Below are 16,393 nucleotides of genomic sequence, written 5' to 3'. Positions count from 1 at the left end.
ATACCAAACTGCAGTGTAGATGTACCTATTAAGGTCGGCACAAGCTGGAGGCATCAAAACATAAAGACAAGGGACAGTTACACTACAGGCTTACACCACAGCAACCTAGACACACAGCACCCACTCAGAAGCGGGACAGACACTCACGTGGGCCCGTTGGTTCCAGTCCAGACACCCCGCCCCTCGCCCACGTCCGACTTCCTCTCTCCTCCCAGCTTCCCACAATGATTTGTTCGAAAAGTTTATGGCCCGGATTGAACTGTTCTCGATTTTCAGGAGTCACCACCCGGGGGCGTCCGGGCGCTGCCAAGGGTTCCTCCATCTGCTGCCGGACACACCCAGGATCGTGTGTACCCGCGATGCGAGCAAAACATAGTGGGCTTGTCTTGGCAGGAGTCCCTTTGGGGGCCCGAGATTTTCGGAGGCGCTCTGTGCCTGTGTTTGTAAGTGAATCTGAACGCTTGGATCTGTGAGTTCCCTGTATATACACTATATGTCTGAATATTTGTGTCACTTTATAGTGTTTTTATCTGTGTTATTCTAGTTTCTTCCTATTCCTGGTGATTACCTGCCTGTGCATGTTTGTAAGTATGTCTGTATTTGTGTAATTTTGTGTAACTCTGTGTCTGAATTTGTGTCTCAGTATTTGTGACCAGGTGTACTTGTGTATATCCATTAATTCATGTGGCTGTTACTTTGGGGTGGGGGAGGGTCCCTGTGCTCCTGTGCTTATCTATATGCCTCTTACTCACTAGGGGTTTCAGAGAGTCTGTTTTGCTTGCTTGTCCTTCTGTCTATGTATAAATGTTCTTTTCTCTTTAATGAAGGGAGAACTCCAAGACCCCACCAACCTTCCTTTTTACTGATAGGGAAACTGAGATGCCAGGGAGAGGGACTGAGTGGAGACAAGAGGAGACAGAAGCATGGTTACAAAATTTTATGTGATCTGAGCCCCGCCGGAGGTGCCAGAGTCCATACTCTGTTCAGGGGGCATGAGGGACTGGCTCGGGGGGGCAGCATGGCCCAAAAGGAGGGAGATTGTCCTCTGAGGAAAAGAGGCAACCCTAATGCATTGCACAGGTTTGAGGGGGCACGCCCCCACAAGAAGAAACAGAGGTGGCTAAGAAGGGAAGGGTCACACAGGATAATTCTGTAAGGTTACCTTGGAATTCTAGACCTGTAGACCTTAAGAAACTTACCACATGTGAATCTTAGAACTCTAGTGCCTAGAACCTTAAGATTTAGAACTGTGACTTCTTGGACCCTTAACTAAAGTCCTAGAAAGACAGGATGCAGCACAGAACTTGAAGGTGTCCAAAGTTAGAAATGATTAAAACTTAGGCCTCTGGATAGTCACCACCAACTGTAGAGCCTTATACCACAGATGCTAAGGGATCCAGAATCTTGGACCAACAGAATCTAGAGTGCCTTGGAACACAGAACAGAACAACATTAGAATCTTAGAGTTTAATAATCTAGAATCTTGAAGCATATGGTCTGGAATCTTTGACATAGAGAATCTAGGTTCTTAGACTAAGTCTTAGAATATCACATCTAGAACATTAGACCTTAGAACCTCCATCTTTAGACTCTTAAAACTTTTGCACTGCAGATTCTAGAATCTTAGATCTTTAGGATCCAGAATATCATAACAAAAGTTTTGAGGATCGTAAAGCCGTGGAGCCTTTAATTGACCACCATTAGAATCTTAAAACTTGAGAAGATCAGATCTTGAAGGCTTATGATCTAGAGTCTTATAGCCAGAGAATTTGTACTCTGAGAGGCTCAGAACATCAAATGATAGAACTTTAGGCCTTAGAACCTCTGTGTCTGGAACTGTAGAATTTTTAGAATTATAGAATCTAGAATCTTATACCCTAAGGACTCAGAACCCTAGAAAAATAAAATCTAGAATTATAGAGCCTTATATCCTGGAATTAGAATCTTAGAGCTTTGGAACCTAAAATCTTGCAGGCTTTATCCAGAATCTTAGAACCAGAAAAATCTAGAGCCATAGAAGCTCAGAGCCTTAGAAGATAGGCCTTAGAACGTCCATGTCTAGAACCTTAGCATTTTAGAATTAGAGACTTTGGAATTTCAGGCCCTTAGAACCAAAGACTCATCTTTGAAACTTAGAACCTCTCAATCTAGATTCTTTACAGCTTATAATCTAGAACCTTGGAATGTTCGAACTGGGAGGACCCTTAAGGTTTGCAGTCCAATCCCTTCCTTTGACACACAGGGACACTAAGGTGTGGAAAAGGGGGAGGGCCTGTCTGGGATGGAGTAGGAAGAGGGGGCTATGGTTGGAGGTAAGGCCTGGAGTGGGAGAGTCAGGGGGTTCCCCTGTGGCAGTGCCTAGCTTGGGTCCTGAGAAGGAGTTCCAGGTGGAAGGTTGTCTCAGGCGCCATCCTCCTGCCCTGGGGATGCTGGGGAGCTCCTGTCAGCAGGCAGGGTGGGGCCGGGGGCTGTAGACGGGCAGAGGACATAGCGTCCAGCAGGATGGACCTCAGCAGCAGTGAGGCAGCTGCAGGAATCCTTGGGGTCAGGCTGGGTTGGGGGGTCAGCTCCTCCAGCAGCTCCAAGTGGTTCCAGATGACCCCCACCCTCATCCATGTTGACATAGAGGATTTCGTCGGGCTCCTGGGCGGGAGGCAGGGCCTTCAGCGTGTTCTCCAGATCTTCCCGCAGCTCTGCAAAGCTTGGCCGGTCCCGGGGGTTTAGCTCCCAGCATCGCGACATCAGGGCATACCTAAGGCAGCGAAACGAAGGGTGGGAGATGGAGCAGGGGCTCAGAAGGGGAGCATCTTGGGGACTTGGGAGCATTTCAGGACACTCGGGCGACTGCAGGCATTTCATGGGAGTGGAGGGAACGGCAGCAGTTTGGGAGCATCTGTGGGGATTTGAGAATTCTCAAGAGTTTCTTGACGGTGGTCCTGGGACTGACACTCAGGAGGTGGGAAAAACCTTGGGAAACCTCTCTGGATGTGGGGGAATGTTGTAGTGTGGCTCCGCTAGAGCAGAGCTTCCCAGTCAGGCTCCCACAACAGACTCTGGCTGCAAAGCTTTGCAGGCTGTGTTGGTTTAAAACATGTCCTCAGAGTTCCCACTGTGGCTTGGTGGGTTAAGAATCTGACTAGTAACCATGAGGATGCAGGTTCAATCCCTGGCCTCCCTCAGTAGGTTAGGGATCTGGCGCTGCCGAGAGCCATGGTGTAGGTCATAGATGTGGCACGGATCCCGCGTCACTGTGGCCGTGACGTAGGCCAGGAGCTGCAGCTCTGATTCAGCCCCTAGCCTGGGAACTTCTATATGCCACAGGTGTGGCCCTAAAAATGAATAGATAAAAATAAACTATGTCTTCACATTCTTTGACATGCCTCTGTGCAAAAGATGAAGCCTAACTTCCCTCCCCTGGAGCATGGGCAGGATTTAGTCACGCCAGCAGTGATGGTGTGTGTGACTTCTGAGACTAGGTTGAAAAGGTGTTATGGATTCCTCCTTGTTCTTTCTCTTGGGGTGTCCATCTGGGGGAGGGCAGCTGCCATGTCATGGGAAAACCTGAACAGAACTATGGAGGGGTCCACGTGGCACAAAACAGACCTCCTGGCACAGCCATGTGAGGAAGGCACCTTGAAAACCATCTTCCAGTCCCAACCTTCAGATGGCTGCAGCCCCAGCTCTTGACTGTACCCGCATTAGAAACCCTGATCCAGAGTCACCCTGCTAAGCTGTTCTCAGACTCCTGACTTTCAGAAACCATGTGAGGTAATTAACGCTTGTGGTTTTAAGCTGCTGGATTTAGGGGTGTAGATAACATACACCAGCTATGCAGCCTTTGGCAAAGGATTTACCCTTTATGTGGGCCTCAGTGACATCATCTGCATACGGGAATGCCAATGATGCCAAGCTACCTCATACAGTTGTAGTAAGGGTCAAATGAGTTAACTCATGCAAAGCATCTAAAACAGTGCCTCCTAGGAGTGGCACAGCGGGTTAAGAATCTGGTGGTGTTACTGCAGTGGCTCGGGTCACTGCTGTGGCACGGGTTGGATCCCTGGCCCAGGAACTTTCCCATGCCGCAACTGTGACCAAAAAATAAAATTTTTGGAGACCCAAGGAGGACCTGCCGAGTCTGAAGCCCCAGGCTGTCCCCTCCCGACCCAAGTAACATCTTCTCTTTACTCCCAAAGTGCTCGTCTCTGTGTGTTTCATGAGATGGCGAAGTTTGCTAAGCACCATCCTAAAGGATTCTGGGAACATCTCAGAGGAGACCTGAGGGTTTGGAGAAGCTCATTATAAGGGTTTTGCAGAGGAACCTGGGTGTAGAAGAGCACGTGGGGAGTATGTGTGCAAAGGAATCTGGGAGGAATTAGAACTTGGGGGGAGTGGAGATCTCAGAGGTGGGACCCCCAGCTAAGGTGCTGTAGTTTTGTTTTGTTTTTTCCTTTTCAGGGTCACACTTGTGGCATATGGAAGTTCCCAGGCTAGGGGTCGAATCAAAGCCCACAGCCACAGCAACACCATATCCAAGCCTCATCTGCAACCTACACCACAGCTCATGGCAACACCGGATCCTTAATCCACTGAGCGAGGACAGGGATCGAACCCTTGTCCTCATGGATACTAGTCAGATTCGTTTCCACTGAACCAGGACGAGAACTCCTGTAGTTTTTTTTGATTGTTTGTTTTTTCCTTTTTAGGGCCGTGCTTGCGGCATATGGAAGTTCCCAGGCTAGGGGTCAAAACGGAGCTGTAGCTGCTGGCCTACACCACAGCCATAGCAATGCAGGATCCGAGCCGTGTCTGCAACCTACACTACAGCTCACGGCCTTGGTGGACCCTTTAACCCACTGGGCAAGGCCAGAGATCGAACCTAGGTCCTCATAGATCCTAGTCGGGTTTGGTACCACTGAGCCACAACGGGAACTCCCAAAGATTCTGTAGTTATTCACAGCCTCGGATACCTGGCACCTGGGTTGGGGTGGGGCACACACAAAGCAAAGGAGGGAAGGGTACCTTTTGCTAATTTGTACCTCATGGGCTAGCAGTGATCTTCTGGAGCAGTGGTGAGGGGGCAGAGGGGGTTCCTCGGGTCTGAGGGACCCTGTGCAGGTTTTGGAGGGCCCTGGCTATGTCAAGGTCTTGTGGGCTGCTCAGGGTTTTGGAATGAAATCTGAGATTGGCAGGGAGGGGGTCCCAAGGGTCCTCACAGTCCATCCAGACAGTCCACAGGCTGCTTCAGGCGGTTTCCCTGGCGCAGGTAGTCATAAATCTCGCTGTTCTCCACTCCTGGATATGGGGTTTGACCTCGTGTGGCAATCTCCCACATTGTCACCCCAAAGGACCACTGTTGGGGCAAAGGGGAGAGGATTAGAGGGTCTCTCCTGCACAAAGACAGCCCCACCCAACACACAGGTCCATGGGTACACCCACACTCAATGGGTGGACACAGCTATCTCTGTGGGTGCATCACAGCTGTTAACAGAAACACTTTGATACAAGCACACCCTCATGGGGGCAATGAGCGTGCATACATAGACCTGTTCACTCATGCACACATTTACACACTCCGTGGACACGTCGTCTCGTGTTGCCTTGCATACCCTGGCTATATAGGTGTACACATACCTACCACTGGCTCTCCCAGCCGAAACTGCCCACTCAGCCCAGGTATCAAGCTGCCACCATGCTCACACGGGCCCGAGCACACCTCGGCATGTTCACAGATACCCACTGTTCACAGATACCCACAGTCCCCGTGGGTGGGCCCTGTACAGGGAATCCCTTGCGTCCCCATGAGCCTGGATGTCATGTGAGATGATCAGGCCACTCCCCCCACCCCTGCTCCCCACCCCTGCCAGAGGTGCACGTACCACATCGCTCTTGCTGGTGTAGACGCGGTCAGCCAGGCTCTCGATGGCGATCCACTTGACTGGCATCTTGGCAATGCGTCCCTGGCGGTAGTAGTCCCCGTTATAGATCTTCTTCGAAAGCCCAAAGTCGGCCACACACACCGACATGTTCTCGTTCAGCCTGCCCAGATTGGGGAGAGGAATGCTGTCATGGCATTGGCCGCCTCCGCCAGGAAGCCTGCCCTCACGCTCAGACACGTCCCTGTCTTCTGCCCCCTCACAGTCCTGCTTTGGGGGCGGGAGGTGGGGGAACCTGTCTCTCTTCTTGCTCCAGACCGTGTTACTTCTCGCACCCTCTATAAAATGAGGTCAGAAAAGGGTCTGCCTCGGGCTCTCCCAGCTCTGAATACTGGTCAGATTCCTTTCCTCTGAGCCAGGATGAGAACTCTGGTGGTGGTTTTTTTTTTTTTTTTTTTTAGGGCCACACCCTGGGCATATCTAAGTTCCCAAGCTAGGAGTTGAATCAGAGCTGCAGCTGCTGGCCTACACCTCAGCTATACCAACGCGGGATCTGAGCCGAGTCTGTGACCTACACCACAGCTCATGGCAACACTGGATCCTTAACCCACTCAGCAGGACCAGGGATCAAACCTGCAACCTCATGGATACTAGTAGGTTTGCTACTGCTGGCCACAGCGGGAACTCCTTAAACTGCTTTTGTGAAGTGTGCTAAATATACAGAAACATGCCCAAATCTTAAAGGAAGAGTTCACTGAATGTTCACAAACATACCCATACAACCAGAACGCAGATTAAGAAACACAGAGTTCCCGCCATGGCTCAGTCGTTAAGGAATCTGACTAGCATCCAGGAGGACGTGGGTTCGATTCCTGGCCTTGCTCAGCAGGTTAAGGATCCGGCGTTGATGTGAGCTGTGGTGTAGGTTGCAGACTTGGCTCGGATCCTGCTTTGCTCTGGCTGTGGTGTCGGCCGGCAGCTGTAGCTCTGATTGGACTCCTAGTCTGGGAACTTCCATATGCTGCAGGTGTGGCCCTAAAAACAAACAAACCAAAAAAAAAAAAAAAAAGAAGAAACAGAACATCATAAGACATCTATACAACGGAATGTCACACCGCAAAGAATAAGAACTACTAATATATACAACATGCACTAATCTCGAAAACATCACACTGAGTGAAAGAAGCCAGATACAAAGGAGTCAAAATCGCATGATTCCATGTGAATGACATTTAGGTGACAGAAGTTGATAGTGACAGCAATCCAGAATAGTAGTTACCCCTTGGGGGCAGTGGCTGGGAAAGGCAGGAAAGAGACTGCTAGGGCCTAGGAATGTTCTTTCTTTTTAAAATTTTATTTTATTTTATTTTTTGGCCACAATGGAAGTATGTGGAAGTTCCCAGGTCAGGGATCGAACCCGCACCACAGCAGCAACCCAAGCCACTGCAGTGATAATGCCAGTTCCCCTTAATCTACTGCACCTCCAGGGAACTCCCTAGACAAAGATATTTTTAAATATGAAAGAGAAAGAAATATCACCAGTCCTTCCTTCCTGTATTACCCCTCCAAGTGTAACTACAATCCTTATTTTTAACAGTGTGGGTTACTTGTGGGTTGTGCTTGTTTTTGTGCTTTACGTAAACAGAAGACTCCTGATTCTTGCATCTGAGATTCTATTATTATTATTGTTTTTGCTTTTCAGGGCTGCATCCATGGCAAATGGAAATTCCCAGGCGAGGGGTCCAATCAGAACTGCAGCTTCAGGCGAGGGGTCCAATCAGAACTGCAGCTTCGGGCCTACGCCACAGCCACATAGGATCCTGGACCCACTGAACGAGGCCAGGGATTGAACCCACATCCTCATGGATACTAGCCGAATTCGTTACTGCTGAGCTACAATAGGAACTCTTGGGATCCTATTTTTTTAAGGATTGAGAATTTCTACCGAGGGTGCTGGACTTGGGCGTTGGGGGGAGATGGGTCATGTTCAGACATCTAAGCTGGTGGCTGTGGAGCACACAGGAAGCTGGGGGAAGTGGCCACTTGCCACCCAGTAAGAAAGTATTTTAACATTTTAAAACTTATCAAAAGGCGTGACAGGTGCGTAACAGCTGACTGCCCACTCTGATTCTCTCGGTGTTACTGGTACCTTGGGGGCTTGACTAGGATCAGCCCAAGTTATGGAAATAGAAGAATGTCCATTTTGACTGAGTCTATTCATGACTTTAGATCTACCTTTCAGTTAACAGGAAACACAGGGGACAGAGGAAAAAGGCTAATGCCACCACAAGGAAACAGACACATCTTTTTTTTTTTTTGGCCACGCCCACTTTTGCGGAAGTTCCTGGCTGCACCTGCAACCTCCGTCACAGCTTCAGCAACACTGGATCCTTAACCCAATCCTTGGGGCCGGGGATTGAACCCTTGATGCCCCGGAGACAATGCTGGATCCTTAACCCATTGTACCAGAGAACTCCCAGATACATCCGATATATGGGACATTTTCCAAGACAACTGGCCTGATGTCTTCCAAAAGAATATGCCACAAAAATGTACAAAGGTAGTGGTGGGAGGGGGCTATTCTAGACTAAAAGAGACCAAATGAGTGTAACAATCAAAAGCAATGTGGGAACTTTGGGTACGTCCTGGTTTGGGGGGTGGGGGAAGCCCTAAAGGACATTTTGGAGGAGAATTGGAAGAATTTTTTTTTTGTCTTTTTGTCTTTTTGGGGGGGGGGCTGCACCCACGGCACATGACGGTTCCCAGGCTAGGGGTCTAATCAGAGCTATAGCTGCTGGCCTATGCCATGGTCATAGCAACACCAGATCCGAGCTGCGTCTGCGACCTACATCACAGCTCCCGGCAACGCCGGATCCTTAACCCACTGAGCGAGGCCAGGGATCGAATCTGCAACCTCATGGTTCCTAGATGGATTCAGTTCTGCTGTGCCACAATAGGAACTCCCTGGAGGAATTTGAATACGGATTGGATAGTGGGTTATGTTACAGAATGACTGTTCATCATCTTAGGTGTGATAGCAGAATTGGGATTATTTAGGTCTAAGTCCTTATTTTAGGAGACGCCCATTGAGGATTTAGGGGTGGAATGTCACCATCTCAGCCACCTACTTTCAAATGATTGAGGGAAGGGAGAAAAGGAGGAGAGGAGCAGTGCGGCAAAATCTCAACAAGGAGGGGATGTGGGTGTTCGTCGTACAACTTGTTCAACTTTCCTGTGGATTTGGAATTTTTCAAAATAAAGAGTTGCCGGGTTGGGGGGGGAAGCGGGTGGGAAATAAAGCCCTTTCCATACTCCTGAGAGCTGTGAACATTAACATGTCTTCTAGAAGATTCTCTGATTCTCTAGCTCCAATTTCTGAGTCCAACATTGTAATAAAACTAATATTCTAAGCCAGCACACACACACACACACACACACACACACACACACACACACACACACACACACACCCCTCCCCTTAGCCCTGGTTCTGGCCTATTTTCTGCTCGTCCGATGGCAGACAGGGCCCCTTGCAAGGGTAGCCCCAGGCAAGACACTTAGCGTGGAGCGGGACAAAGATGACGCTTCTGTGTCATCACCCTCATGGGTCGCCTGTGCCCTTTTGCTCACCTCATGCTACCCACCAGGTCCACCCCATCTCCTCTTCTCTTCACAGCCCCATACTCCTTTGGGATCTAAGTTCAGGGCCCACCTCCTCCAAAAAAGCCTCCCCTGAGCTCCTTGCTGACCTCGCTCTTCCACTCCTGAGTTCAGCCCTGCCCAAAGGGTGTGTGCATCTTGCGGCAGGCGTTCCCTGAAGGAGGGGGACTCCTGGAGGGCTGGACACTCACATGCAGTTCCTGGCAGCCAGGTCCCGGTGTATGAACCTCTTGGTACTCAGATACTCCATGCCACTGGCGATGTCTGCCATGAACTTCACCAGCATCTGAGTGGGCAGGAACTGGGGGGCCAGGGCAGGAGGGAGCAGCGGTCAGCAGAGGCCCCCACAGCCATCCTCCCTCCCTCCCTTCCTGAGTGGGCCTGGCTCTGGCCTGCAGTGGTTTCCTGTGGCTCTGCGAATTAAGTCCAACGCCTTTCCAACACGGCCCTTTATCATCCCTCCCCCTTCCTCTCCATCTTGATCTCCTACTGTTCTTGTCCTCGTTATACACCTTTCTGGCTTTTTGTTTTGTTTTGTTTTGTTTTAAATGCAGAAATGTCTGGGCTAGGGATCAAACCTGTGCCATAGCAGTGACCCGAGCCACAGCAGTGACACCTGATCCTTAACCTGCTGGGCCGCCAGGAAACTCCCCCTCTCTGGTCTTTAAACAAGCCAGGCTTGTTCCCACCTCTGCACCTTTGCACATGCTGTGCCCTCTGCTGGGACCATGTCCTCTCAGATTCCTCACCTCCCAGGACCTGGCTCCTCCTTCAAGGTGCCTCCTCCGTGAGATCTTCCCCGTTCGCCCAAATTCATCGCCCTGCCTCCCTGTCACTCATCCTACTCTCGTTCCTTCCTAGCACTTAAATTATCTTGCTTATCTATTTGTTAATTTGTGTATTGCCTGGTCTCCCCATGGGCAGATAGCCCCATGAAAACAAGCTCTTTGTCACCACGGCCTTCCCTGTGTCTGAGCAGCACTGGGTATCTAGTAGGTGCTCAATTAATACCTATGGTCCAGACCCTCAAAAGCACTCACCACTGGCTGGTCCCCGAGCCGGGAATAAAGAAGGAAACTGTGTAGGTCTCCGTGTTTCATGAAGGGTAAGATGACCACAGGGGCCGGGAAGCCCTCTCGTACGGAACCCTGGAAACAGACGCCTGCGTCCCCCCAGGCAGCCCTGTCACTCTCTCCCTCTGCCACCTCTGTCTCTCCCTCCCCCTCAAATCTGGCCTCCAAAGTGTTGAGGGGCGGGGGTAGTGGCAGCAAGAGCCAAGCTTCAGAGAAGCCATTTCCAGCACTGTTCCCAGGGATGCTTCCTTAGCCCTCCTGGGGACCTCAGCTATTTCTGGGAAAGGTCAGAGGTCACATTCCAAGCCAAGGGAGAGAGGAAGGGGGGAGCTGGCCGGCTGCAGGGATTTGGGGGGGGGGCAGAAGGAAGCCTGGAGGTGTGATCTTCTCAGGGCCTGAGGGAGGGGTCTTCCCTCTGGTGTGGTCTCCACGGGCCCAGCAGACCCAGGAACTCTGCCCCCCCCCTCACCGATGAGCCTCATGACGTTGGGGTGGTCGAATTCCTTCATGCAGACGGCTTCACTCAGGAAATCTTCCAGCTCCGACCTTGTGCAGATGGCAACTTGGAGGAGAGAGGAAGATGGATGAGGAGTGGGGAGAGGGGAAGGAGGACTCTTTCCCTCCTCCCCTTCCTCTTCATCAGCAGCAGCAGTCCCCCGGCCAGGGGTCAAACCCAAGCACAGCAGTGACAATGCCAAATCCACCACCAGGGAGCTCTCATCATCGTCTTCATCAAACTCGATTAGTAAGTACCAGGTGCTGTGCTCAGCACTGTACATATATCAACTCATTTAATCCTCTAAGGGGCTTCTATTATTGTCCCCACTTTATTATTTTTATTTTTTATTTTTAGCCACCTCGTGGCATATGGAGTTCCCGGGCCAGGGATCTGAGCCACAGTTGCAACCTCTGCCACAGCAATGCCAGATCTTTCAACCTACTGTGTCCTGGTGCTGCAGAGATGCCACTGATCCTGTTGTGCCACAGTGGGAACTCCTATTTTCCACACCTTAAAGATGGGGAAAAAGGAGTTCCCTGGTGGCATAGTGGTTAAGGATCCAGTGGAGCCATTGTCTGTTTCAGGTCACTGCTGTGGCAAAAGGTTTGATCCCTGGCTGGGGAGCTTCTGCATGCTATAGGTGTGGCAAAAAAATTTTTTTGTCATTTGTCTTTTTAGGGCCGTACCTGTGGCCTATGGAGGTTCCTAGGTTAGGGGTCAAATAGCTGTAGCTGCCAGCTTACACCACAGCTATAGCAACCACAGCCACAGCAACGACAGATCTGAGCCCCGTCTGTGACCTACACCACAGCTCACAGCAATGCCAGATCCTTAACGGAGCCAGGGATCGAACCCACATCCTCATGGATACTAGTCAGGTTTATTAACCACTGAGCCATGATGGGAACTCCAAAAAAAATCTTTCTTTTAAGATTTAAAGATGGGGAAATGAGGGCACAGAGTGGTAAAGGAACCTTCCTAAAGGCACACTTCACAGCTTGCAAGAGGACTAGGCAGAGTTCAAACCCCCGGCGGTCTGGCTCCTGGGTCCACACTAGGCTGCTTCCTGGCCCACTCCCAGGAGCCCTGGGGATCCATATGACGGTCCCCGTTTTACAACTTGGGACACTGGCTCTTAGGGGCAAAGTGACTTGCCCAACATCCCACCCCCAGCTGGAGAACACAACCCAGTATATAAGGAGGCATCCGATAATAAATGAGTACGCGGCTGATGACTCTCCAACTCAAGTTTTAGCCCCTGTGATTCCTCAGGGATCACGCCTCCCTCACCTCCAGCCACAGCCTGACCCCTGTGCTTCAACCCTGTGAAGGGATGCCCTTGGCGCCTTCCTGTGCCGTGGGAGCCTGGCCTGGCCCCCATCCTTCCCGATGGTGCAAATAACACAGTCGTAGTCCACATTACTCGTACATACCACGTGCTACCCCCGGCATAAAGTGCTTTGCCACACAGCATCCTGGAAAGTAGGGACTTTATGATCCCTTTTTTTTCCAGATGAGGAATCAGAGGCTGAGAGAGGGAGAGTCACTTGCCTGAGATCACACAGCCAGTCATTGATGAAGCCAGTCGTGCCTCATTCTGGACCTTTCCCTGCTCGGCTGTGTATCCCAGGGGGCTGGCCCCTGAAAACTACATTTCCCAGGCTCCCCTTCTTTCTCCTTACTCCCGTTCCTACTGGTTTCCTGTCGGAGTCTGCCAATGGGAAGCACTCATGGGAGATTGGCAGGCAAGTGGGTGAGAGGAGGAGAGAAGCCAGGGCTTTTCACCCTCTAGCTTTCTGCTTCCAGTACGGCCTCAGTGGCGGCTGTGTCTGCTTGGTGTTTCAAGCCCCCACAGGTTAGCCCCTAACTCTGTGGTTCCTAAATCCTACCAAGGAATTTGGCTATGGGCTCTGGTAACAAGACTTCCTCCCTCTGCCCTTCAGGCCTGGGAGTGGAAGTGACATACTGCCGCTGCGAATCTCCAGGTCGTCTCACTGCTCCCGGCTGTTCCTTCAGCCTCCCTACACCTGTGTACTGATCTCCCCATATTAACTCCTTCTATTGCAGGACCGGGCACGGACTCCACTTCCTGGCCAGAAACACTGAGGTTCTGTGCTTGGGCTAAATTGCTGTTCACTTTCCTGCTCTTCTGCCTCCTTGGGGGTATTGGGAAGGAGCCCAAGGTTAGGGGGCGGGGGATCCCACACGTGTACTCATGCATGTACAGACTCACTCTTCATTGTCTTCACGGCCACCTTGAGGATGGAGTCATCCTGATTGAGCTGGCCCTCCATCACAGCTCCAAACTCTCCTGGGGGGCGGGAGGGGGGGACAGGAGAGAGATGATGACCTCAGGGGGCCCCCGGGAGGCTGTATTTCCTGTGGTTGGGCGGGGGTGGGGAGGTGAGGGGCTTCTTGGTTCAAGGAAATGTGTGTGTGTGTGTGTGTACGTGCGTGCATGTGCTGGGGGGACTCACCTTCTCCCAGGGTTTTCCCCAGGGCCACCTTATGCCGGTCCACCATCACATCCCGCAGCTTCTCCTTTAGCTCTTCGCTGATGCCCAGGCTGTTCACTGCACAAGGGAAGGGTTAAACAGAGCCACTGAGCAGGGCTGACGTTTAGGCGACACTCGCCAACAGAGACGCAGGCAGGCCTCATTTCACTGCTCTCTGCTCTATTGCACTTTGCCAATACCGTGGTTTGTGCACATTGAACATTTGTGGCAACCGTGTGTTGACCAAATCCATGGGTGCCATTTACAATGGCATTTGCTCACTTTGTGTCTCCATGTCACATTTTGGTAATTTTCACAGTGTCACAAACCTTTGCATTATTGTTATGTTTGTTATGGTGATCTGTGATTGTGATTTTGATGTTTCTGCTGCAGTTCACGGAAGGCTCAGATGGTGCTTAGCATTTTTGGCAATAAAGCATTTTAAAATTAAGATATATAGGAGTTCCCGTGGTGGCTCAGTGGGTTAAGAACCTGACATAGTGTCCTTGAGGATCTGTCTTCCATCCCTGGCCTCCGTCCGTGGGTTAAGGGTCTGGCATTGCTGCAGCTGTGGCATAGGTTGCAGATGCAGCTGGGATCCGGAGTTGCTACGGCTGTGGTGTAGGCCTGCAGCTGAGGCCCTGCCTCAACTCCTAGCCTGGGAACTTACATATGGTGCAGGTGCACCATAAAATAAAAATTAAATTAATTTAAGATATGTACATTGTTTTAAAGTATATAGGCTATTGCATACTTAGTAGGCTACAGTATAGTGTAAAGGTAACTCTTACATGCACTGGGAAAACCCAAAATGCATGTGATGCAGTTTATTGCATTTTCCACTTTATCATAGCAGTCTGGAATCAGATGAATGTGACTAGGAATCATGAGGTTGTGGGTTTGATCCCTGGCCTTGCTCAGTGGGTTAAGGATCCGGCATGGCCGTGAGCTGCGGTGTAGGTTGCAGATGCGGCTCGGATCTGGCATTGCTGTGGTTGTGGCCAGCAGCTGCGGCTCCAATTCGACCCCTGGGCTAGGAACCTCCGTATGCCATGGGTGTGGCCCTAAAAACCGGGGAGGGGGGAAATAGACCATGATGTGCCATATCGGGGTGGCAACTTTCCTGACTTTTTTTTTTTTAACCACAGATTAGTCTTCTTTGGGGATGTTGTAAACATCGAATCACATAATATGCTCCCCTTTGTGTCTGGCTTCTTTCACTTAACACCAAGTCTATGAGGGCGCTGTGATGTGGTGGTTGTGTGTAGTGGGCTTTATTCATTTTCACTGCTGGGCAGCAATCATTCTCCCACTACTGGCCTCAGGACCTCTTTACATCCTGGAAGTCACCGAGGATTGACAAGAGCTTTCTTTTGTGTGGGTTATCGATACACCAGTATTTACTGCATTCAAAATGAAAACGCATAGATTTTCAAAACACAAGAGTCCACAGCCCATGTTTCATCAATCACCAGTTAGTGACGACATCATCGTATGTTAGGAAGCCTCTGGAAAACTGCACAGAGCACTTTCGAGAGGAGAGTGCCAAAGGGCAAATGATGTCTTTGGATTATTATGAAAATAGTTTTGACCTCATGGACGCCCCTGCCACATCCCAGCAAAGGTCTTGGGGACCCCCGGGGACTCAGATCACACTTTGAAAGCTGCTGCTGCTGCCTGTTATTCCATCCGATTGCTGTGACCTCCTCACTTCTCTTCAATAAATGTCTTTCCCAGCCCCTTCCAACATCTCCCTGGGGCCCTGGGAGTCTTCCCACTGTGTGCTAGGAAGGGACCTAACTCTGTCCCTTTTCTTTCTGGGTTTATTTCCCCAGCTAGAGAGAGAAAGTGATTGGACCGAGTGGCCTCTGAGGTCCCTCCTTAGCTGGGACCCTCCGTAACGCTCTAATCCTCTAACAGAGAGGCTATATGGTTTGCAGATGCTCTCTGGTTTCCCAGATCCTAAGGGTCTATTGCACGGAGCCTATTTTCTTTTTCTTTTTTGGCCGCACCTGTGGCATTTGGAAATTCCCAGGCCAGTGACAATGCCAAGTCCTCAACTGCTAGGCCACCAGGGAACTCCCAGCCTGTAATGTTTTGGGCCAAGATCTATTCTACCTCTCTCACATTCTGTAATTCCACGAGGCAGTTAGGAGAGAAACTGCCTGGGAGTTCCCATCGTGGCTCAGCAGAAACGAAAGTGACTAGTATCCATGAGGACACAGTTTCGATCCCCAGCCTCACCCCGTGGGTTAAGGATCCAGTGTCGCCAGGAGCTGTGGTGTATGTCGCAGATGCGTCTCGGATCTGGTGTTGCTGTGGCTCTGGCATAGACAGGAGGCTACAGCTCTGACTTGACCCTTAGCCTGGGAACATCCATATGCCATGGGTGCGGCCCTAAAAATGACAAAAAAAAAAAGAGAGAGAGAGAGAGAGAGAGAGAGAGAGAGAAACTGCCTGGGTATGAGTCCCAACTCTCCAATTTACAAGTTGTGTGGTCTTGAGCAAGTTACTGAACTGCTCAATGCCACAGCTTCCTCATCTGCGAAGCAGCATGCCTTCTTGGGCTGTTGTGAAGACTAAATGAAATGACCTGCACAGAGCACTTAGAAGAGCACCTGTCACGTAGGAAGGGTGAGGGTGGGCCATCGTCATCAAATTCTCCACTGTCATCATCATGACATTGCTCTAAGAGCCTACGGCTCTGCGGCTTGGCCTTTCGGAGATCTACTGGGTCTAAGACGCTATCACTCTAAGGTTGCGTGGGGTTCCGCTATTCTGTGGGTCTTGGGC

The 16,393-nt window shown here is 50.6% G+C and overlaps 2 protein-coding genes across 4 annotated transcripts in view; both read right to left on the bottom strand.

The window, feature by feature from the left end:
• HNRNPUL1 (heterogeneous nuclear ribonucleoprotein U like 1) overlaps nucleotides 1–203 on the bottom strand; it is a 35,399-nt gene extending 35,196 nt beyond the window's left edge. The window contains exon 1 of one of the 2 annotated variants that reach the window (XM_047794189.1): nucleotides 148–203. The gene's annotated coding sequence lies outside the window, so the exon portion shown is untranslated. The remainder of the gene's footprint in view (nucleotides 1–147) is intronic. The other variant, XM_047794188.1, reaches the window with a different exon arrangement.
• Nucleotides 204–922: 719 nt separating this feature from the next.
• AXL (AXL receptor tyrosine kinase) overlaps nucleotides 923–16,393 on the bottom strand; it is a 33,165-nt gene continuing 17,694 nt past the window's right edge. For both annotated transcript variants that reach the window (XM_047794184.1, XM_047794185.1), the window contains 8 exons: nucleotides 13,583–13,678; nucleotides 13,339–13,416; nucleotides 11,076–11,168; nucleotides 10,574–10,695; nucleotides 9,725–9,834; nucleotides 5,877–6,036; nucleotides 5,214–5,350; nucleotides 923–2,752 (listed from right to left, as the gene is read on the bottom strand). In XM_047794184.1, coding sequence (XP_047650140.1) covers nucleotides 2,401–2,752; nucleotides 5,214–5,350; nucleotides 5,877–6,036; nucleotides 9,725–9,834; nucleotides 10,574–10,695; nucleotides 11,076–11,168; nucleotides 13,339–13,416; nucleotides 13,583–13,678 — 1,148 coding nt within the window. In that variant the 3' untranslated portion in view covers nucleotides 923–2,400. The remainder of the gene's footprint in view (nucleotides 2,753–5,213; nucleotides 5,351–5,876; nucleotides 6,037–9,724; nucleotides 9,835–10,573; nucleotides 10,696–11,075; nucleotides 11,169–13,338; nucleotides 13,417–13,582; nucleotides 13,679–16,393) is intronic.

This window comes from Phacochoerus africanus, chromosome 8, assembly GCF_016906955.1.
Source record: "Phacochoerus africanus isolate WHEZ1 chromosome 8, ROS_Pafr_v1, whole genome shotgun sequence".
Lineage (NCBI taxonomy): Eukaryota > Metazoa > Chordata > Mammalia > Artiodactyla > Suidae > Phacochoerus > Phacochoerus africanus.
Note: the sequence above shows the minus strand (reverse complement) of the source record. Positions and strands in the feature narration are given on the sequence as shown.